The sequence below is a fragment of the Phymastichus coffea genome, unplaced genomic scaffold, assembly GCF_024137745.1.
Source record: "Phymastichus coffea isolate CEN01 unplaced genomic scaffold, Cenicafe_Pcof_1.1 PCOF00210, whole genome shotgun sequence".
NCBI lineage: Eukaryota > Metazoa > Arthropoda > Insecta > Hymenoptera > Eulophidae > Phymastichus > Phymastichus coffea.
The window spans coordinates 148,480-173,349 of NW_026707021.1; the positions used below are offsets into that span (position 1 = coordinate 148,480).

The 24,870-nt window shown below is 32.9% G+C and overlaps 3 protein-coding genes across 3 annotated transcripts; 2 read left to right on the top strand and 1 right to left on the bottom strand.

The window, feature by feature from the left end:
• Window positions 1-1,485: 1,485 nt before the first annotated feature.
• Window positions 1,486-3,410, bottom strand: LOC131674069 (uncharacterized). The gene is made up of 5 exons (XM_058952552.1): window positions 3,313-3,410; window positions 3,166-3,244; window positions 3,001-3,077; window positions 2,808-2,922; window positions 1,486-2,702 (listed from the first exon to the last, which is right to left on the bottom strand). Exons 1-5 carry the CDS (start codon window positions 3,352-3,354, stop codon window positions 2,620-2,622), a joined length of 396 nt encoding a protein of 131 aa, XP_058808535.1. The 5' UTR covers window positions 3,355-3,410; the 3' UTR covers window positions 1,486-2,619.
• A 9,175-nt stretch (window positions 3,411-12,585) lies between these two features.
• LOC131674065 (serine/threonine-protein phosphatase 6 regulatory ankyrin repeat subunit A-like) lies at window positions 12,586-17,716 on the top strand. The gene is made up of 4 exons (XM_058952547.1): window positions 12,586-15,095; window positions 15,530-15,920; window positions 16,449-16,798; window positions 16,918-17,716. Exons 1-4 carry the CDS (start codon window positions 12,596-12,598, stop codon window positions 17,589-17,591), a joined length of 3,915 nt encoding a protein of 1,304 aa, XP_058808530.1. The 5' UTR covers window positions 12,586-12,595; the 3' UTR covers window positions 17,592-17,716.
• Window positions 17,717-23,122: 5,406 nt separating this feature from the next.
• LOC131674074 (protein FAM50 homolog) lies at window positions 23,123-24,834 on the top strand. The gene is made up of 4 exons (XM_058952560.1): window positions 23,123-23,526; window positions 23,625-24,285; window positions 24,359-24,626; window positions 24,700-24,834. The coding sequence occupies exons 2-4, from the start codon at window positions 23,646-23,648 to the stop codon at window positions 24,815-24,817; spliced, it is 1,026 nt and encodes a 341-aa protein (XP_058808543.1). The 5' UTR covers window positions 23,123-23,526; window positions 23,625-23,645; the 3' UTR covers window positions 24,818-24,834.
• The last annotated feature ends 36 nt before the right edge of the window (window positions 24,835-24,870 follow it).

Sequence of the window (24,870 nt, forward strand, 5' to 3'; positions counted from 1 at the left end):
TTATGTTGTGAAAAGTAATATTGTGATACCATTCTGTTTTTATAGTGCTTGAATATTTCAAAATAAAACCTGGAATGGTTTATAATTGGTGCTTTCGTGTTTTTTGAAGTGCTATATATAAATTTTGAGTCTTCTAGAATTTAAAGATATTCGAGATTCACACTCACAATGAACCTAACGAGATATTCAATTATTAAATGTGGATCAAAAAGGGACCGATGATTTTAGTTCAGTATTTTTCCAATGCACGTCCGCTTATACATTCATGCTAGTATTGTATGTAGCAGGCAGGCGCCTAGTATAGCTAGAATAGTTTTATACGGAAAAATCAATATTTTCTGAAAATGTTGGTTTTTATTTGAATTGAAATTAATCAATTGGAAAACTGTTGTGGCAAAAATACCACGAAACAATTTTTAATTATTCGTCAAAATCTTTTTAAATTTATTACTTATAAGAAAAGTCGACGTTGACCGCAACAGAATATTTTATCGGCACTCGGTACGCAAGAACTCGAATTTACGTACACTCGAGGAATCGAGCATGCTGAAAATCTCGTCTCAAGCACGTATAAAGTTAGATAAAGTGATTTCAGTCTCGTGTGACCTTTTCACCCTCGCTTCGCTCGGACGCGCACGGCTACTCGAGGCTGAAATCACTTTCTCGTACTAGTGTCCAAATGTACTATACATTGTTTTCTCGCTTTTATGATTCTTATGCGAGGCCGAATCTTAGAACAATAATTACCTATTATATGTATCTCTAGAGAAGTATGTATAGAAGAGTCCGAAGCTATTTACATGAAAATATAAAGTAGATCAATACTTTCAATTATTACATTTTTACATTTGAAGTTAATGCATCTAGCGTTCAGTTTTATATTTAAAATACTCAAATACATTAATAGCTTGCTTTTTATTTATATAACAGTTGTTATAATTAATTAAGAGTAAAGAATATTACAAAGAAATAGTGCACATCAATTTAGAACTACACATTTATATGAATTTCGATCCTAAGTTACTCCTGTTTCTTTGATTTAAATAGTGGTATTCAATCCACACAATAAGTAGCTACAAATAAATTCACATTCATTTTTTTCTTCGTTAGCTGCACATTCATATGTTAAAGTATATAAAAAACAGAAAATAATAAGTCACTATACTTACTGACAATTTATTTTTAGTCATTGAAAAAAATTATAGTGTATTTACCTTTTTTCGCATAATCCGTAATCTCTGCTTTGTTTTGTGTAATAATATGTTTGTTTTCCTTTAAAAATTTTTAAAATAAAGTAATAGATCTTTTTCCTCGGCTACTTTACCACCAACAATCATAATAAATTTAAAGAAAGAAAAGTTAATTATTATCATAATTGTTCATATATTTTTTATCCAGGCTCAACAGAGACTTCAGTATTTCATTTGATAACTTTATATATTATATTTTTTTTAATATTAAATAATTCTATCAATATTTATTTTTATTTCGAGTCTTTGAAGACTACCGCTCTTCTATTCATCAACTAGAACAATCCTTCTAGACTAAACAATAATGAATAAAAGTAAGTTATTATGACAATTATTTTATGAATAGCAAAACAGGAGAGATTTATTTTCTGTTGTATTTTTTTCTGTATGAAATAATCATGGATTTCCGGTATCTCTGCAAGCAATAAAATGTAACAATTATCCAATCTTAAAGTTAGAAATAACTAATTACTACGAACCAACCAATTTTTCATCATTGTTTGTGTATGTTCTGAAATCAAATTAAAATTAAAAATCTTGATATCAACGGAATTGCTCATCACACGCGATCATTAATTTTGCATTTGGTCATTTGATTGTCAGATACGAATAAATTTTTAAGCTTTCGAAAGCTTTTCACTTGCATTCTTAAAGGTTTGTTCATGTGGCATATTATCACAGCCACGAGAGGATGCAGCTAATTTTATTCTATTTGCTTATTCAGTCACAGGGTACTTGTCAGCAGTAGCAGCTTATAAGATATTATAAAAGAAATATGATTAAAATTATTCCAGCAATTTTCCATCAGACTTGAATTACTTAATTTAGAGCACCACACTGGTAATGCATAGTCGAACAAAAGTCTATTTTGTCTAATCGCTGCGAATCTTTGCTTGTAAAATCGTACTTGCAGTAATTAAAAAATTGCGATAAGCGTGTCAAAGTCGGAGATAGGTTTTTAATTATATTCGCTGGGTATACTGCATTAAAAACGTAGATATTGATTATCACTTCATTATTATTTCGAATGATTAATGTTACACCATTACGCAGATAATGCCGTGAATCGAAGCCTTGGATGATTGGGACGCCATTGGTTCAGTGGTGCATTCAAAAAGTTCATACTTTTCAGCGTAAACTTGCCTTGATAATGAACTGAATGAAAAATTGAGATGCTTGAATAGGAAACAGCCATTTTACACCGTGTAAGTTGAACGCTGACAGTTACAAGCAATAATGTCTAAGAATGGCTTGTGTTGCAAACAAATTTATTCAGCGTTCTACAAATTAATATAAAATAGAAGAATTATGAAGCTCCTTATATTGTCAGCCAACATCACTATTCTTAATGTTCAATCATTTGTCTAGCTTAGGTGCTGGGAGGTCTAAATTTTTTGTAAAAGCACTTGAATAAAGCACCAGCTACGGCACAGTCGTCTTTTTCTTCGTTGGCTAAAATAAACATATAATATGAATGGAATACTCAGAATGGAATACTTCATCAAAAACTACGTAACTTTTTACTTTTCGTACAATAGTTTACATCTCCGTATTTACCTTTATTCGCGCATTCATCCGCTATTCCTTTGAGATAATCCAATTCAAATTTATCCGGCATGTATTTCAGAATTAATGCCACTTCTGTATCGGCTGATACTTTACCTTCTATTAACTGTACACTCAAAAATTTTTAGTTGGTATATGTGTTTTAAATGAAAAATGGTATTCTTAATTTCACGCAACAACTCACGCGATCGCTTTTCTTCAAATAGCACGCCAACAAACATTTCGTTTTAGGATCGTCGAAATCAGGTGTCGCGAATGGATCTAAATAATAAAACATGCGAATTATTTGATAATTGTAAATTTATTGTTTTGTTTAAGATTTTACAGAAAGAAATTATTGCACAGTTACCTTCGACCACTTCCAGTTCTTTTCGACAATCTTCCAGTTGCGTTCTCCAATCGGGCTCGGTTTCACTTTGAACGAGTACCTTTGAATCATTACGTCAAAATTATCACGATACTATTGTTTCATTTTTAATGAACAAATTATCCTTACGAAAGCGAATAAAATAACATCAACACAAAAATAAATCTTCATTTTTTTCTATATCTTTCCTATAATACAGTTTGTCGTGTCAACGGTTTTACATTACTGAGCGGAATCTCAAAATCACAGCGAATTTAAAGGAAACTTAAAGTGCATAATAATGCGGAAATGATTGCAATTATGCATTGTTGGCATTATCTCAGTAATATTTTCATGTATACGTAATTTTATATAATTTTCTAGAAAAGTTTAGGTCATCGATAAAAATTAGCAATTACATATTGATGTTTTCTGTGAAAGTAGTGACGATATTTGTATTAATCATTTGTATGCTTTCCAAGTAATCTAATTTTTCAAATCAGGTGTTGAATGAGTCGCGTTATAAAAACGTATTCCAATTAGTGTATTACGTTACGAATGTAGAACACTTGAATTTATATTACGAAGATGAGGAATTTTCATAATTAAATATAATTTTAATCGATGGTCAGTAGTTAACTAGCTAAATAAATTATATGGAATAAAGCTAATAATTTAAGTTTTAATGTTACTTGGTTTTAATAGATAACTGTTAATTTTTCCAATGATGCAGTTCAATCACTTATTAATACATTTAAGTAGAATTAGCGTAATTTACTTTGTTACAACTTCAGTGATTGTTGAAGGCTGTATAGTTTTTATTGCAATCTATAAATAAATCTTGTTTATTGTTTTGAGGAATTTTTGAATTACATCTGCACTACAAATTATATACATAAGTAAACCCATATAAAAATGTACTTCAATTTCATAATTAATTATTCGTTTGACATATTCAAATTTTGCTAAAGTTCTCTGTTTGCTTATTTATTCTTGATGACACAATGAATGCCGATTTTCTTCTATAATATTTTTTAGCCGTAATGCATTAAAATGGAAGAAAATATAGTGACATGATACATTAACTTAATATATTAACAATTGTAACGTGATGTTCGTTATTGTAGACACTTGTAAAATGCTATTAATTATTTCGTATTCACCGGTTTCTTCATTAGCCGCATTTCCGCACTCGGCAATATCCGAATTACTTATTTCATACACAAGTTTTTTTTGACGAAAATTCTATCGCGTAATTCCTGTTTTTATGTCAAGTTCTTTTGTCAACCAATTCTTTACAGGTTCTACCAGCAGTATATCGTTTTTTATATAAAAATCAGCATTTGTTTCATACCTAAAATAAAGTTTTGATTATATATACCTAGCAATCAAACATTTACCTACGATTACACAATCAGTAAATTTTTCTTGGAGGGAATCATTAACTTTTCTCGACATATACTTTGAAACGAATTTCATTTCATTATCAACCGACAATTTACCCTCCGTCATCTTGATGCAAAAAAATCAGTTGGAGTTAGTTATTTGATAATATCAAAGAACTATGTTAGAATTCGCATAACTTCGTTAAGACTCACTCGATCACCTTTCTTCATCACATACGCAATAGAGTATTTCACTTTAAGATCTTCAAACGCAGCCAACTTGAATGTTTCTAAACAATACAGAATTCATTTAATAATTTGAAAACATGCTGCTTTCTTTGAGATATTATGAAACAAGACTTCATATCCTACCTTCGGTCAATTTAAATTTTTTGAGACACTCGTCTATTTGTTTTTTGAATTTCGGCTTGAATTCACATCGAACGAGTACTTTCGAATTGAAAAATTATTATACTTCATAACGAAAAGTACGAGTCAATCAATTCCAAAATGTTTACTTACAAAAGCTGACAAAATAGCAGCAATGCTAAGGTAAGTTCTCATTTTACTAATTCATTATTGATAGCACGGTTTCTTGCTCTAACGATTATTAATGAATCGAAAGAAGTAGAAAAAATCAGCGAGAATCTAAAGGAAAATGATATTTCATAAAGCGCCAATGATTAAAACTGCACTGCCAGCAATTATTTCGGTGCGATTCCATTTTCTTGTTAAAAGCAAGAGTTACTGCTCAGAAAATATTGATGCTTTTTATGATTTTCTAATCTGCACTTTCAAGATTGGATACCCTTGTATAGGTAATGAATCAAGAATTATGGTAACGATCAACTTCTTCGGATTAATAGGATTGATGTAAACCTAATTCCATAATCGACAATAGTTATAGAATGAAAAGTTATAAATAATTTTGAAAAAGTTTATTGTCATCAATGAACAAATTAATATTATCAACGTATACGTATGATTCAATTTACTCATAGAATAGAAACTATAATATTAGTAAAATGACTGTTCTCGACCTCGTTATAAAAAAGCTGTAGCTATTTATTTATTTAAAAATTATTATTCGTATTGTGACTCAACCTTTTAATATTTATTGGGCTATAAATAGTTTTGAATATTTGTAAAAGAAATACATTCTAGTATTACGTGTATTCCTTTCACAGACTGTACTTCGATTCCCTCAAAAACTCTTTTCGTAGACTGTATCGGGCATGTTCGAAAAACAAGAAGAGACTAAGCTAGAGAGTAGAGAAAAGCCACGTGTTAATAAAATTTCAATATATAACATTTTGGATTAATAGCTTTTAATGTCGTTTCTTGTTTTTACAGGTAAGCGTATACATTAGGCTAAGTTGTTTGTAAATATTTGTAAATAAATAAATAAAACTTGTTTTTACAGTGAAACCTCATAAAGTTATTGATTCCCAAAAGAAAAAGTAGTGTAAAAGAAACAACACATTACATATTTATATAGTAATTGTTGAGCATCATTAATATTTCAAATGGTAAAATATTACTGTAATTGAGTTTGTTCATGTATTTCATAATTAAATATAAAATGTAAGGTAATTATTTAAATATATTAATTAATAATAAACGAAGGACCTAAAATATTGTTGTATCACAGCAATCTATATAGCTGACCATACAGCATTGTGCAATGTAAAGTATAAGTCTGTAATATTTGACAAAAATATAATTTTTTATTCAATAATAATAAACTAAAAACAAGAAGTATATCCACGAGTTAAATATTCACAGACATTCATCATAAAAAAAGATATCTACTGTTTGTAAAAGTAAATCTGTCATTTCAAAATCATAAGAAAAATACCGTTCATTGCATAGAGTGACTATGACCTTAATTCACGTACACATTTAAAGTATCGGAAATATTAATTTTAATGAATAATAATTTTTAAATATGTGTTAATTAGCTGCGAACTAAAAACCTGTAAAATTTTAGAATCGCAAATTTTCAAAAATTTTAAGTAGTCGCGTCATAAAGTATTTTTGACATGCAAATTACCTGTAACTGTTCTATTAAAAATTATGTCAAACTTCTCAAAGTATACAATATCATATCAATACATAATCAACCTATTCTTCCTGTGTTTGTCATATCATAATAATTCGTACACTTATTTTATAAATAACAGTTGTAATAATTCCAAATTTCTTCTATAATAGAAATAATTATTTTTGCTAGTGTCCGCATAAACACAAGTAAGTATATAAGTTCATCCTTTCCAAAACAATTAATTTTAACATAAAATTAATTTGAACAGTACTCTTTCATTTCTTAAAATCTTCATAATTATTTGCAGAATAATTTTTCTTTGGTATCACACATTTATCCCATATTTAATATAATCAAGCCATTACATTTGTCTAACTTTTCCAAGGATACCATTTACTGTTTTATTATTCTTACAATGTTAATAGGCTTTAACTTACAGGCAAAAAGGGGCATGTCTGAGGGATGAGAAAACGCGTATTCCTATATATATTAACTGCCAAGTAATTCATTATTTTTTAAACTATCAATTTTAAAAATTGTAACAGAATTATAAATCAATATTGCAATGTAAAATACTGCAAAAATTCACTTAATGCTTCGCAAAGTTGCAATCCTTGAGAGTCGTTGACGTTTATTTCATTATGGTAATACAGCGTAGACGTATTAAATGAAAGCGGTTTATTGCCTCGCTAGGTATATGTGTTTTGATTCAAATAGCTGTACTGAAAGCAAGGTTGAAGCAATGAATATAATACTGATTTCTTTTATAAGGGGATGAAAAGCAACAGTTTCGATCCAATCTGCGGTTTATCCGTGAGGCATATTTTTCAATACTGTTAAAATGTTTTTATATAACTGTTTATTTATGCATTAATTATAATATTTTACCTTTTCAAGTTTGAAGTACAGCTGGTAATGAATCATTCGCTGAACTTTCCACCTCACAAGAAAATTTTTTTTCAAAAGAGACTAAATGTGACTCAAGCAGATAAATCAATGAAAATAGAAATTCTTCACCCAAACGACTGAATCAGTTCTTCTATCTTGAATCAGCGTATTATGCATGGCAACATAACATGGCTGTCCGACGGCTCATTTTTCATTGGAAAAATGGAGATGGAGTAGCATAATCATCATTGGTGAGTAATTGTACGCTATTGAAAAAAGTCCCGTGAAATTCAAATTCGTCTATTCAATGTATGTACTCGTAATGTGTAAAACCGTGTATTTATACGTGAAATTTTCACGGGATTTATTTTTAGTACGGCAAATATATTGTGAAATAATAATTTCGGAATGAAATTCATATTCGCTAATAAAAATCACTATTTCGAATTTGTTCCGATTTAACACGTTTTAAACGAATAGAAATCAATAAGTGTGTAAAAAGGAAGTATTACACGCACAAAATTAATCCAACACATTATACGTGCATGGACGTTAATGTATACTCCGAAGTGAATTTTTGGGACAGGAATTCCACTTACTTAAGTGTGTTAAATCAACACACCTGGTTTTGCCGTCAACTTATAAATGAATTCATGATTAAACAAATGCATTTTATAACAATAAATTAACATTTTATATTATTTGGTTTTCTTTGAAGAAAAACGTTTGTGACTTCCATCACTCAACGCAGGAGATGCTTTTTAAAAAAAGAGAATCACGAAGTCATATAAATACTTGATTAACTTATCAGTGGCTACATCTCGAAACTACTATGCCATTCGTTATCTATACAATTTCATTCGACAACGTTGAAATTTTCATTTTTGTTATGGCTTTTAATTAAACTATGTAAGTTTTTATGGATGGTTCAAGATAATTATTACAATCATTTGAAAAGTTTGGACAACAATATTATGTAAATTTAGATAGCTTTTTTAAGCAACGAAGCGATCTAATAATGATATAGTGTAATGAACTGAAATATAGATTGCATGACGAGATAAATGCATTCTCAATCTTATGACATAATGAGATCGTAAAATTTTATTAAGTTTATATAAGATAATTAAAGATACTCAAAAATGTTAAATTTTTACAGCTTAGTTCTATTCAGACTTATCAAGATAGAAAACAATATTTATAAGACGGAATAACCGAGCGCAGTCTTAATTCAGTATTGTTAAATAATCTTCAGACTAATTTTCGAAATTTCAATTTTTTTCCTTTTTCAATATGATTCAAAAAGTTTTTGCTTTTATCATACTGTTTAGTTCGTTTCCAATTCATGATTGTGCTGTAAATTAAATTAAATATACTGTACTTTGAAATTTTTTTGCTCACTACCGGTAGTGTTGGTATTAAATAATCGAACTAGATATTTTTAGTGATGTTACTAGAGTTGCGATTCGCGTCCGGATCCGTCCGCATCCGTATGTACCTATGTGACCGGGGCCTAATAAGACCAATAAGACCGATGCGAAAACAGCCCGACACAAATAACATTTTATAAAAAAAATGATCACATTTCACATATGTCTAATTGTACTTCTCAAAAAAATAATTATTTGTTATTGTACCATTATCTTTCTCATAAAAAATAAAAAATATCGTTATCGAAAATTCACCTCCTATTTATTCACATAAAAGACATAATTAAGCAAAAATAAATTCACAGAAAAATTGTACCTTCTGTAGTCTAAGTTATACCATCAGTACAATTCTATAAATTTGTTTCTAAAAGAAATAATAGGACAATTACAAATTACCACTAATTGTTACAACTTACAAGGATGTCATCCGGAAATGCACTTTGCGCAAGCGTAGAGCTTTATAATTGTCCTATTATTTCTTTTAGAAACAAATTTATAGAATTGTACTGATGGTACAATTTAGACTACAGAAGGTACAATTTTTCTGTGAATTTATTTTAGCTTAATTATGTCTTTTATGTGAATAAATAGGAGGTGAATTATCGATAACGATATTTTTTATTTTTTATGAGAAAGATAATGGTACAATAACAAATAATTATTTTTTCGAGAAGTACAATCAGACATACGTGAGATGTGATCATTTTTTTTTATAAAATGTTATTTGTGTCGGGCTGTTTTCGCATCGGTCCAATAAGCGTCGACTAGAAAGAGACAGGAGCTTCCTACTGTTTGTCGCTATCTCTCTCACTCTCCCGGATGATTCCATAACCTGGAATCAGCGTGACTCCTAGATCAGTCCCGGTAAATACTCAAAATAAAAAAAAACCTAATGTTCAATAGGGTCAAATTTGCTCGGTTCACCTATCTTAGCCAAATAATTTACTTGCGTTACATTTTCCACACAAAAAAATATAAAAGTGTTTATTTTTTACGCAAACTTTAAACGGTAATATTATTCAAATTTCTTTATGTAAAATAATGTACTTTTCAAAGGTAATATAACGGGGCAAATTTCTCGTGATAGTGAACAATTTTTTAAGATCGTAGGATTGAACAAATATTGTTATTTCGACGAGATATATTGTTTAACATTTGCGTAAAAAAAACACTTTGATATTTTTTTATTGGAAAACGTAATGCCAGAAAATTATTTGGCCAACAGCTGAACCGAGCAAATTTGACTCTATTGAAAATTATTTTTTTTTTTGCTTATTTTCTTGGGCTGATCTGGGGGTGGTGGAATCAGCAGTCTGTCCTTACTACCTCTATAGGCCAAGCAACAGGGATTTTTTCATGACAAAAATACTACCTGGAAACCGAGTGTGCAATCGTGTGCAGATAAGTTGAGACATCATTGGTGTTATGTTTTGGACACGCAACTCCTGTCACCCTATTTGTTATAAACATTTTAAACGAAAAAAAGGCATTTTTTTTAGTTTTTTGTTAATAACTCTGCGAATAATGTAGCGATGTTAATGATATAGGTACACAAAATGTAGGTAAAACAATTACGAACAAAACTAGACCTCGAGCGACAAAATCGGATAATTAGGAACCGAGGAAAACCCGGAAAAGTGGCGAAATTTAACATTTATTTAAAAATTCATATCTCCGTCACTTTTTATTTTGTAGGACTGAGTCTTTGCGAAAATGTAATGTTATTTATGTACTTCATGTGTGCCAAAAGCTAACGCTGTGAAGTAAATAGTTTTCATGTAATCGTAATTTCAGTTTTTCTAAGCGATATTTTTCATCATCTCTCCTTGCGACAGTGATTTTTTCATCTTAAATTTGAAAACGGTTTTAAAAAATGCAGATTCCACCCAACAAAACGTATATTCTAGTTTTTCACTTAAATTTTTGCAAGTGTGTGATAAATGCCGGGAAAGTCGACTAAAAACGGCTGAGCGCACGGAAACGTTCGAGTGGTGGGGGGAACAGCAGCCGAAGAGAGGCACAAGTAATAGAGGCGCGCTACGCCCTCTTATAATTTTTCCATCTCAATATCTCTGCAACCATAAATGTTATCTTAACAATTTTTTTTTATTTCGGATCTACTGAACTCCGGGAAATCAATTATTTATTTAGAATTTATAAATAATCAATAAATTAATTACTTTCCGATGTTCTTCAAAATAAATGTTGTCATTATGTTTACGAAGCTGGATTTTGGTCCAGCCCCCATTCCCTTTTCTTTTCATCTATCTCTCTCCTTCTCTCTTTCTCTGTCTCTCTCTCTCTCTCTCTGTCTCTTTCTCTCTTCCAATGGAATACTATTTCTCCCTCTCTCTTATACTTTCTCTCTGCATATTTTCACAATCATTTATTTCTTTACCAATAAAATTAAGTTAAATTTTTTTTTAATTTCAACAATTTATGCTTAGCCTTTTATTATTTACGAATTCTAAATAAATATTTGATTTCCCGGAGTTCAGTAGATCCGAAATAAAAAAAAAATTGTTAAGATAACATTTATGGTTGCAGAGATATTGAGATGGAAAAATTATAAGAGGGCGCAGCGCGCCTCTATTACTATGTGTGCCTCTCCTCGGCTGCTGCTCCCCCCACCACTCGAACGTTTCCGTGCGCTCAGCCGTTTTTAGTCGACTTTCCCGGCATTTATCACACACTTGCAAAAATTTAAGTGAAAAACTAGAATATACGTTTTGTTGGGTGGAATCTGCATTTTTTAAAACCGTTTTCAAATTTAAGATGAAAAAATCACTGTCGCAAGGAGAGATGATGAAAAATATCGCTTAGAAAAACTGAAATTACGATTACATGAAAACTATTTACTTCACAGCGTTAGCTTTTGGCACACATGAAGTACATAAATAACATTACATTTTCGCAAAGACTCAGTCCTACAAAATAAAAAGTGACGGAGATATGAATTTTTAAATAAATGTTAAATTTCGCCACTTTTCCGGGTTTTCCTCGGTTCCTAATTATCCGATTTTGTCGCTCGAGGTCTAGTTTTGTTCGTAATTGTTTTACCTACATTTTGTGTACCTATATCATTAACATCGCTACATTATTCGCAGAGTTATTAACAAAAAACTAAAAAAAATGCCTTTTTTTCGTTTAAAATGTTTATAACAAATAGGGTGACAGGAGTTGCGTGTCCAAAACATAACACCAATGATGTCTCAACTTATCTGCACACGATTGCACACTCGGTTTCCAGGTAGTATTTTTGTCACGAAATCACTCTTTTCAAACCCTGTTGCTTGGCCTACTATGGTTAACACGCCCATCCTAAAAGTTACAGCGTCTTGCGCAAATCTGCTACATGCCGATAAAAAAGTGGAGCTGGAGAGGGAAGAACATTTGCATGTGTGTGGGCGTGTGTGTGTATGTATATATATATATATATATATGTAGCGATGACAGTGCTCGTCGTAAAACAGTATAGTAAAACCAGAGCTGGTAAAATAGCTGATACAGTGTGTTGCAAGCGCTGATGTGATGTGTCGCGCATCTCTAGTCGCGCACGCCTTCACAGTTTATATAAATTTTGAATGGTAAATTAAGTGCTCCTGTATAGTGTAGAATATTGAAGTGTTCCTATAAATGTACATAATTATAATCAGATTTAACGAAAAGTCAAATAAAAGTCGACCATGGCTGAGAACGAAGAAGGGAAAGATTTTCAAAGTTATAAAAAATTATGTCAATTTTGGGGTGTTTTACAACTAGTTGAAAACGATGATGTATACAACCGATTTCTCGACACGTTAAAGGTAAACAGACAATTAGAAATAATCATCAGAACAATGGACAATATCAATTATCAGTTTACGAGGAATGATCGCATAACATTGTGCAATCCCGAACTCACCGGCTACACGGCCCTGCATCTAGCGGTAGGACGTAAAAATGAGATCGTCAAAGTCTTATTGTTGAGTCCGGGAATCGATTTTACTATCAAAACTCAAAATGGCTTGACTGCTTTACACGAGGCTTTTGACGTATATTACTATCAATACGAATGTCGCTGGGATACGAGTTATAGTGTGATGAACAAACATATAGATTTGATACTGTCGGCGCATGTTGAATATAATGTTTTTGACAATTCTTGCAATAAAAATGGTATTTCTCATTTTCACATTGCTTGTATGGTAAACCACGTAAATGCTGTTGAATTTTTCCTATGCAGGGGAGTATCGGCGAATGAAGTTGCCGTCGGTAATTTTTCGTCTTTACTTGGTTATACTCCGCTTCATTTTGCGGTTGCTTGCTGTGCACCCGAAACCGTAGAGATATTGTTAAGGCATGGAGCTAAGGTTTATAAAAAAAACTTCAAAGGATTGACTCCAATACATTTACTCTTAGACAAAAGAATAAGCATTGACAGTAAAAGAATTATGGAAATGCTGCTTCGTAATATCGTCAATTCGAAAAGTCGTTTGAAACTTGATATTGATAATTTGTCTCTTTTTTACATAAACTGTGCTTTGCAAAACAGACAAGTTTTAGAAGAATTTCTGACAGAAATTGAAAACGTTGATCGTTTTGAGGATATGAAGTCAGCATTAGCCGCCCACTTTGACACGAAAGTAGCGAAATATTTATTGCAACATGAAGCTGATATTAAATTTAAATATGTAAATGGATTAACTCCTCTCGACATCTGCTTAGAGAGGTACACAGTACAAGATCTACATTTGATCTTATCTTCTAACCCGACGTGGAGGGATCTTGTAGTTTCGGACAATAAGACAAGACTGTCAGATATTGTTTGCGCAATGAAAGATTCAATTATGTTGGATGATTTTTTAAAAGATGTAGAATCGTGCCAGTTGTTACGTTTGCCAAATGATTCACCACTCTGGTCAGGGTATACATTATTACATTTAGCGGTGAATTTATCGATTAGCGAATCAACAGCTGACTGCGCTCAACGTAAATGCATGGCTAGAGTAGAGGTTTGCTTGAAATACGGCGCCGATGTAACTGTGCAGGATGCTCGCGGATGGACGGCTTTGCACCTTGCATATCGATTGCAACGAGTAAATAATGTCCAGCTGCTCCTAGAAAAATATACGCAAATTATCAATGTCATCGATGAAGACAATTTGTCTCATCTGTATATAGCATGTGCATTCGATTATTTTCCGTTAGTCGAGAAATTATTATTAAATGACGAAGTAGATGTCAACATAAGAATTAAATCGTCATTCGAGCATAGAAATAGCCAAATGCCCAATTTTCATGTGTCAGTTGGATCGACGCCTTTACACGCTGCTGCCGCTTCTGGATCGCCAGAGTTGGTTAGGATTTTGTTGGAACATGGAGCAAACGTCAACGCAAAAGATTTGAATGGAGTGACTCCTCTGCACCGAACGCTCGCTTTTAAAGAGCCTGAAAAGATTGGCCAAATTCTATTATCTTCGCCGAACATCGAAGAATATACTTTCAAGGGATTGAACTACTTACATTTTGCTGCGGAATTTGGTAGCAGTGAGAATGACATCGACAGGTTCATCGGATTGGGAGCAGATGTTGACTCAATCATCGATTTTTCAATCGAAACTGAAGCTGAAGATGACTTGCACTGTGTTAGTGTCAATCGCGAGGGAAATAATTTAACCGAGCCTTTTACTTTCATGTCCAATTTCAACAAATTGAGACCCATAGATATCGCCATTCGTCGTAATCGCAGGGAAGTCGTTCAGGTACTACTGAAATATGGCGTCGATATTATCTCAGCGAGGCCCGATGGCTGGACTCTAGTTCACAGAGCATTGCGTGGTTGTTTATGTGACGATTTGATTTTATCCATGATTAAACGCGACGCTATTCTGCAACAACACATACAACAAGAGACGGGAATAACGATGCTACATATCGCTTGCAAGGAAAGTGATATCGACCAAGTCAAATGTTATTTGAAGAACGAATCGAACGTTAACGCACAAGTGAAGCTCGATTCGCCAATTTGGCCAGGATACACGGCTATGCATGTCTTAGCACTGCAAGCTTATGAAAGAAATAGCCAGAAACAAGTATTACAGTCTATAATGAAGCTACTGTTGGCCAGCGGAGCTGATCTTACGCTAATCAATTCCAAGAACAACATGCCGTTTAACGACACATTCACGTACAACGTTTGTGCACGTAAGTTGAATTGATAAATATAGGTAGGATAGCGATGCGGTGAGGCTCGAAGCAATGTTGAGCAACACGCGCGATAGCCAAAGTGGGTATGGGAACTCATTGGATTGTTTTTCCAACCACATGGAAGAATATTCACATTTTGACGTTCGATTGCTTATAAAAAACGGAAAAAATTAGCCTCTTTTACAAAAAACTATTTTATTTCAAGTAAAATTTTGTTGGCTCGAAATTATTCCTTTCGTAACAAGAGTTACTTCCGTTGCAACAACAATAATTTCTCAGATTACAAGAGAATCCTCTCGTTAGAAAAAGAATCGTTTTGAGCTTGTACCAAGCGGATCATCTTTTTATACTATGGGGAATCCTCTTGTTGCAAAGTAATCTTTTTAATTTCAGAAACAAGTATCCTACTTCTGGTTGATTTATTGTTTCAGAATGGCCTTTCATTAAGCCGCTGCCAAGTAACATGAAAGATTTCGATGCCTACCAATTTCAACAAAATCCAACTGACACCGAATACACATCACGATTTCGCACAGCATGTATTGAAAGCAATTTAGCAGATATGAAAAAGTTTTTGAAATGTGATGTTAATGTGAATCAGCCTTTTAATTTCTACTCCACCACATTTCCTGGTTGGACTCCACTTCACCTGGTGCTCCAGCATAATTCTAGGGTTCATAGTGATAGACGAGTTGAAGCTATCGATCTTCTGTTCAGACATGGAGCAAATGTCCATGCCACTGATCTGTATGGCAATTCTTTGTTTCATGCTGTGACCAAATGTGCTTCGCCACGTATTCAGTTATTTGAAAAGATTTTGAGGTATTAAAAATAAGTTTATATAAGTTAAATTAAATTAATGTTATTTCCATAATTTTTATGATAATGTATTATTAAATCACAGGAGTATGTGAAAGTAGATGTTATCCTTTAAATTCAATTCATAAAATTGTTATAATTTTTATTAGCATGTGACACTATTTAATAATGGGTTTGCGAGAATTCTTTCATGATTAGATTAAAATATCAAAATTTTATAAAATTTAATGTTTGAAGGTATAAATTTAAAGTTATTTGTGAGTAAATACGTTGAAAAAAACAAAATTTGAAAAAACCCATATTTCAACTTTGGTTCATCTTTATACATTGGTGCATATGTTCGGATAAAAAATAAATAGCACTCTAATATTTCCGAAGATTCAACAATTTAAACAATATCGAAATCCAATGCAATTATATAGGAAAATTCGATTAAACTTACAAGAAATAATTGTTGAATCAGTATCTTACATAAAAATTAGAGAGAATGTACAAATATTCATAGTTATTAATATTTACCACAATTTACAGCATTGGAACTAGTATTAACGCTAAAAATATTTTCGGAGAAGAACCATTTGGAATGTTACTCAGTTCAAGAAATTTTGAATACGCGGAGGTAAAATTTTTTTTGAAACACAACTGTCATGCGAATTTATACGATCCGATAAGAGAGGAGGGTTATTTAAAATATTTGTTCGGCAATAATCATCCGATAAGAAAAATTGTAAAACATCCGAGTATCGCGAAGATAGATGATTTCGGTAGAAATGCCATTCACAATATAGTATCTTGGAAATGGTCTTTCACCAAGAGTTATTATCAAATAATTCCAATGCTAATGGAACGAGGCTGCCACATCGATCATCAAGACAAATTAGGTAAGCAAGTTCTTTTGATTTTAGCGATATTTTTATAAATATGAATGAATGAAATTCATATTTTTATAAATATGAATGAATGTCAGAAATTCTTCATTAAATTCTTTTACTTAAAACAGGCAGAACACCTCTGCATCTTGCTGTCAAATTTTCGAATTATAAAGCAGTGATTGACTTGCTGGGAGCTGGCGCTGATATTAATGTAACCGATGCAGAAGGCGACTCACCATTTTCTCAAATCTTTTCATTATCAAAATATTTCGAGTGGCATCAATACGAATTCAGCTTCAGCGAAATGTACATACCTATTGCGATGCATATATTTAAAATGAAAATTACTGGACTTTATATAAGCGAGCTCAATCTAAATGTCCTTGAAAAGCTTCTTAAAAAGTGTTCACACGATGAAGTAAAAATTGAGCGTATAAACGACGAGCTGGCAAAAATGAAGCATGTGAAAATTGATTCCACCTCAGTTTGCCCCTATGATTTTTTCTCAGAAACGGGAGCGATAGCTGCTTTTCCATTTATGTCTCCATCGGAGCAACAAGCTATCAACACATTTGTTACATCCATGAAAAAACGTGATTTCACTGAACTCGGATATTTATTAAAGATAAGGCATAGAAAAGCACTGAAAAGATTGTCTTTGATTATGCCGGCAACAGTTGGCTTGGATATTCTATTGAAATGTGTATTACCCGAAAAGTGTTCACGACATATTTTACAATTCTTGTCAAACACGGAAATAGAGAATGTAATCGCATCCGTAAACTTAATTTTTATTACCTGATCATTAAAACAATAAGCACTGAAAAGATTGTCTTTGATTATGCCGGCAACAGTTGGCTTGGATATTCTATTGAAATATGTATTACCCGAAAAGTGTTCACGACATATTTTACAATTCTTGTCAAACACGGAAATAGAGAATGTAATCGCATCTGTAAACTTAATGTTTATTACCTGATCATTAAAAAATTTCATTAATGAATGTCAAATTCCTATAAATATTGTAATATATAGCCAAGCTACGCAGTGTACAATATGAAACAAATTCCGTGCATTTATATACGTTGCATTTTTTGCAACGGTATTCGATTCAATTAATCATCCGTTCGCGATTCTGCTTCTCACGCGTTAGTTCGAACTATTAAGAGAGAGAGAGGGGCGCGCGATCTTTTGAATAAGCAGTTACGCTTCAGTTGTTTACGTGTTGATACCGCCGATTTTGTTTTGCACCTGGTTTCGTCGAGTGATTATAAGTTTTACTGGGACAATTACGTGCGTGTGTGCAACGACGGTATTGCAGCAGCAAGCAGCGGTACGGAAGCAGCAGATTGCAGCGGATAAAGGCAGATCTAGGCAGCGCAGCTGATAATTTGGAAGGCAGCGGGAGTTGATTTAGTATCTTCAACAATTACGGCTGATCACCGTAATTGCACCGCAGGGTAGGTGCACCTTCCTTCATTATCGCGTGACAAAATACATTTAGTATTTTGTCAATCATAATAGCGATATTTTTTTTGTATTCGCGCCGAGCGTTAGTTCGCGGTAAAATTCGAATTTTCCCTCTCTCTCTCTCTCCGAACATTATTCATTGTAAAATCTTATTCGCGTGCGTTAGTCTTTCGGCCCAACAAAGACTAGTGATTTTTTATTAATTAAAGTTAGTTGAATTTATTCGTTGATTACGTCATTTAATTTAACCATTAGCTTAAGTAATTGTAAAAGGCTTAGGTTTTAATCCGATTACATCTAGGGGATTAAGCGGATTAGGCGTAAAGTCGCTCACACTTAAAATTCATCGAGTGTCACAAGGCACGTAACTTAAGGTGAGTTTAACTCCGTTCAATAGAAGACAATTAAGCAAAATCATTTGACGTAAAGGCGAATACACGTACAATCATACGTGTTTAACGGAGCGGCGGTTTGCTCTGCATCGTGGGAGCTTGTTCTTAAATAAATTTCTCATTTTTTTAGATAACCGCCCCCGTTACATTTTATAAATAACTAATGAAATAGAAGTAAATGTATTCATTACATATACAAAATAATAATTTTACTTATCGTTAGGTGTAACGGTGGTAAATTTGAGAAAACTACGCATATTAAAAAACTAATTAAGTACAAAAATAACATTTTTACTGATTATAATTGCATCATCCTGGTTTTATTAATATGATTGATATTAATGGTAAATAATAATAATTATGTGATTATACTTAAACACACTTCCATATAGGCAATATGTAGACCAAGTTTCAAGAAAATCCGAAACCTCCCCCTGAAAAGCTGATCGTCATAGTCTGGAATGCGACATATGTTAATTTACAGCTCAGTATCAATTTTATGCTTTAGTGAAAGAAATATTTATAGCAAGTGATGCATCTTACAAAATTGTTAACAACAATTTTAGAGTGAATTAATTAAATAATATTATTCCAGTTCACGATATGTATTATCCAGAGAACCTATTTAAGGAAAACTTTTACATGAGAAAATTTCTTATGTATATATCCAAATCGCTATGAAAAAAAAAATAAAGTACCATTTTTATGTAACATTTTCAATGCGTATAAGTCCAATACTTTCTTCAAAATATATTCAAGTATTTAATACATTTTATCAGATTTGATAGAATATCAATGACAATTTTTTTTAATTTTCTGAAATATTTTATAAAATATGATAAGATTAATAATTCAGTCACGTCAAATTTTATATAAATATCCGCTAGCAGACAAAACTTTCTCTTTTTGTCCGCTCGAATCGGCTGTCCGCTGCCGCTCGGTCCGCTTTCTGCATGTAAGAGCACCCTAAGATGAATAGTTTTCATAGGTTCCGGTCCCATAGGTACGTACCATGGAGACTGTATAACATATACAGTCTTCATGGTACGTACGGACGCGAATCGCAACTCTAGTAACATCACTAAAAAGATCTAGTTCGATTATTTAGTACCAACACTACCGGTAGTGAGCAAAAGTAACTGTTGTTTAAAACTGTAGCGCCGAACGTACCACATTTAATGTTCAAATGTCAGGTCTACAATTTACTTTTCAAATTCTCATGAATATTGCTTATTGATGAGTATGCTAATGTAAAAAAAGCTTTTGGGATAATTAATACATATCATTTATATATATTTTCTTCTTCTTCTCATATATTCAAGTACTTCCATAAAATTAAGGCCTAATTCCACTAATTGTAGTTGAAAGTCTATCAATTCTCTATCATTTGCCATCTTATAGACTGCAATAATGTAAAGGTTAGATAGGCGTTCATTAAATGTGGTACGTTTGGCGCTACAGTTTTAAACAACAGTTACTTTTGCTCATTACCGGTAGTGTTGGTACTAAATAATCGAACTAGATATTTTTAGTGATGTTACTAGAGTTGCGATTCGCGTCCGAATCCGTCCGCATTTATACGTAGCTATGGGACCGGGGTCTAAGTTAGAAAAGCATTGTTGAGAGTTCTCCGACGGAACGAAAAGTTTGTCTGACTGAGTTTTCCTATACAAGTTCAAGTGTATTCAATTTAATCTTTTGATCGATCGTTTGCTCCAACCTCGTTGTGTATTAATTGTGATTAAGAAAAAGCAAATCAGTTATTAGTTTCAATCTTTTGTATACCCCCGGCTCCGCCGGGCGGATAGCAATTCAAGATGGACGGCAACGAAACTGTTGAAAATTCCATTCAAGAAGAGGCCAATGCCTCTATGGATTGGGAAAGATCCCTCTCGTTGAAAAGATCGCGCCAACTAGATGATGGTGACGACTTAAATAAATCTTCCGCTAATAGTACTAAAAAAAATACCTGGTGGAAGCAGAAATAATTCTTTTGACACCTCGCGAAATAAGCCAAACGACAACAGTGCGCATGCGCAATCGCCTTCGCCTTTGCCTTTGTCTGCGTCTCCAACGACAAGTTACTCTGACTCGTTTAAAGGCCCATTTCATGTTTGGGTTAAGTATAGTGCACCTTCAGATAAACCTTTTGACATTTATAAAGTTAGAAAAGTTGTTGACCATGATGGATATAAATCCATTATTGAAGTAAAAAGAGATGGCAGATCCAAAGGCCTAATTATTTTTCGTAACAGAGATGAAGCCAATAAATCGTTAACAGATAGTAATTTTAGTAACCACGGTCTCACTGCTTCTATCCCCAGTTTCAAAAAAATACGCAAAGGTGTCCTCAAGGGAGTTCCTATTGACGTTGAAGATCTCAAGAGTGCAATAAAATGTGGAAGCAAAGTAATTGAAGTTACTCGTTTGAACACAAGGAACAGACACCCTACGTCTGAAAGCGATAAGTAGATTCCTACTACATCGGTTCTGGTCAGCTTCGAGGCTGACATGTTACCTGTTGAAATTGCCATCACCATGTTGTTACAAAAGTAACTCCTTACGTGAGGAAAGTCATGCAATATCTGAATTGCTTCAAGTTTGGCCACATAGCCAAAAATTGCCGCGGCAAGAAACGTTGCTCCATATGCGGTGAACTTGATCACCCAGATGAACCCTGTCAGGGTATTTACCCTAGATGTGCCAACTGCAAAGAATCACATAAGACTATCAGCAGAGAATGCAGGATTTCCAAGTTAAATGCCATTGTCAACGAAAAAATGGCTTACGAAAACTTGTACTATGAGGTTAAACAATTAGTTTTTGGCACACCTGAAACTCCTATAAACACAAAGGAATCTTTCCCGAGACTCTCCAACAATTCGAGAATAATTTCTGACAGGTCTTTTGCTCATACTCTGAAAAACTCTAGCACCCATGCTTCTACCGTAAAGGACCCAAGGGAACTGCATCAAACGATGCCAACGATAACAACTCAAAATAAAAACCAAAAAGTCCTTTCAGCCAAAAATAATGAAAACATCTACTCTGAACATCAGGAGATTGATCTTCCATACAGCGAAAAAGAGACTCAACATTATCAATAACTCCAGCAACAACAACAACCTTACCAACAACAACTCCAACAACAACTACAATGCCAACAATCCTATCAGCATCATCAACCACAACCTCAAGTACAAGTACAATTGCAACAGCAACCGCAGCATCAACAGCAACAGCAACTGCAACTCCAGCAGCAACAGCAGCACTGTCAGCAACACCAGCTCAAACAACGACAACCGCCGTCGACAAAAGTGACGGATGAACTGTTCAACAAATTTAAGACTGGTAACAACAAAGAAGACAAAAATAGTAATAAGAATGTTGCCGATTCTAAAGCAACTAAATCTCTTGTAACAGCTAAATCTAGGTCTTCTAGGAAAACTAATTAGGATAATTCTTGATTTACCATTATATTTAATTATTAACATTATGGACCGTACAAACTCTCAGTTAAAAATTCTACAGTGGAATTGCCGTAGTGTCAACAATAAACTTAATTTTCACAACGAAGCACATAATTATGACATAATTATCTTAATTGAAACTTGGTTAAATCAAAACAAATCTTTCAAAATAAAAGATTTTAATATAGTTAGGTTTGATAGTCAAAAATGGGTCACTGCTTAATGAACCAATTCCAGTCGTAGACTTCTTTGCCAAGTACAAAATAGAATGTAAAAAAGAAAACGAAGACATGGCTGTCTGCCTAGGCCGAACGAAAGGCTCCTTTTATTTTGAAAACTTTTATAGCGACAAAACCAAACCTTGGTTCTTTGATCTCAATTTATCTAGAAAGGCCATAGTGTCCATTAACAGATTAAGAAGCAACCATTCATGTTTAAACAATAGCCTATCCCGTAAAGGCATTGTCTTAAACAAAAATTGTGAATGTAGCTCCTCTAAAGACTCAGTAGAACACATCTTTTGGGAATGTAAACTTTCTCATATTCCGAGACAAAGTCTACTTAGTGAAATTAGAAAAATATACAAATACGGTTCATATTCTATCTTTGTTAGCATCTGGTAACCAGAATGTTATTTTTATAATCGCAAAATTTTTAGAAAATATAGATATTAAGATATAAAATTTGTATTGCGCGCCTTCCTTAAGGTATATTCCTATGTAACATGGCAATGTAACTTTGTTGAGCCAATAAAAACACTATTCAAACACGACGGCGCAAGCAAACGCTGGTTCCTCGCAGCGAGTTCTCATAGCAGCAGTCAGTCTCTCTTTCGCTTTGCTCTACCCAAATAAAATGCCAATTTGAATCACGCGCGCAAACGCATCAAGTCAGTTAATGGCCGTACCCATATGGGAATGGGACACAGCTCGCTATACACTATGCGAGTCGACACCAGAGCCAACGAATACTAACAGAACAGAACAGAACAGTCTCTCACCGGCGCTCGAGGTAATTGGTGACGCCTTTGCCAGCTCCTCGTGGCAACTACTTAGTTGCTCTAACGCCAAGAGAATCACTCATTTCAGACTATACTTGAATTCCCATAGCTCTGGGAGAACAAATTCAGTATAAATAAAGATTACATACAGTCAACTGTAATCTAGTCAATAAAGTTCAGTTAATCATTATATAGTCTAATTCATTTCCCTAGCGTTGCGAAGCAGCCTTCTACAAATACATAGTGTTTACTGCAGGGCTATTACTCTCTTGTGTTTACTCGATTCGTCGCTGTCATATTTATTTTGTTGAGAATAAAGAACTATTATCTTAAAAAAATATATTAGAACTTAGAAATAGCTTACAATTATACCATAAAATTGTAATACATTTCTTTTACTCTAATGTAAGTATTTAAGGTTATCAAATTACAAAGCTACTACTAGGTTAATTTTATTTTATTTAAAATTAAAAATACTCAACTTAATCTTTCTTTTTCAACAGTAAATTTTTATACTGAAAATCATGGCTCACTATAAAGGAGCAGCCAGTGAAGCTGGCAGAGCAATGCAACTTATGAAGAAAAGGGAAATAGCACAACAAGAAATTGAACTTCGTAAAAAGAAAATAGAAAATGACTTGAAGATACACAACATTGAAAATAAGTTTGCTACTCATTATAATGCAGTTGAACAACAACTCAAATCTTCAACCATTGGTCTAGTAACATTAGATGAAATGAAAGCTAAACAAGAAGATATTATAAAAGAAAGAGAAAGAAAATTAGCGCAAAAGGAAAAAGAGAAGGAGCAAGAAAAAGAAAGAGCACTTGCTGCTAAACAAGCTGAAAAAAGTAAACAGAAGAAACAAATACAAGCTTTATCATTTAACTTGGAAGAAGATGAAGAAGATGATGTTTCAGACCATGACTCTGATATCAAATCAAACGATACACTTCCACCACTAAAGAAAATTAAAAAGAATCCAGATGTTGATACAAGTTTTTTACCAGATAGGGAACGAGAAGAAGAAGAAAACCGTTTACGTGAAGAGCTCAGACAAGAATGGACAACAAAACAAGAAGCAATTAAAGCTGAGGAAATTGAAATCACTTTCAGTTATTGGGATGGATCAGGACATAGGCGCAGTGTTTTCATGAAGAAAGGTAAAAATATGAACAAATTTTATATAATTCATACTGATGTAACTTTTATTAAAATTGAATCATGTGATCACAGGACATTCAATCTATCAATTACTTCAAAAGTGTTTAGAGGTCTTGAGAAAAGAGTTTAGTGAATTGAAAACTGTTATGGCAGATCAGCTTATGTATGTCAAAGAAGATCTCATCCTTCCACATCACTATACATTTTATGACTTTATTGTGACAAAAGCAAGAGGAAAAAGTGGGCCCCTTTTTACATTTGATGTACATGATGATATTCGAATGATGTCTGATGCATCTGTGGAAACTGAAGAATCACATGCTGGCAAAGTCTTGTTAAGGTATGATGAATGTTACTCTTGATATTTCATCAAAAAGATTTTTGCTTACAAAGTTTTTTTATTTGTATTTCAGATCATGGTATGAAAGAAACAAACATATATTCCCAGCAAGCAGGTGGGAGCCATATGATCCTACAAAAACTTATGATAAATATACTATTTCGGATAAGAAAAAAAAAGATAAAGTTTAATTAATCTTCGATAACTGTAATTTTAAAAGTTCAATAGTGATAATTATTATTAT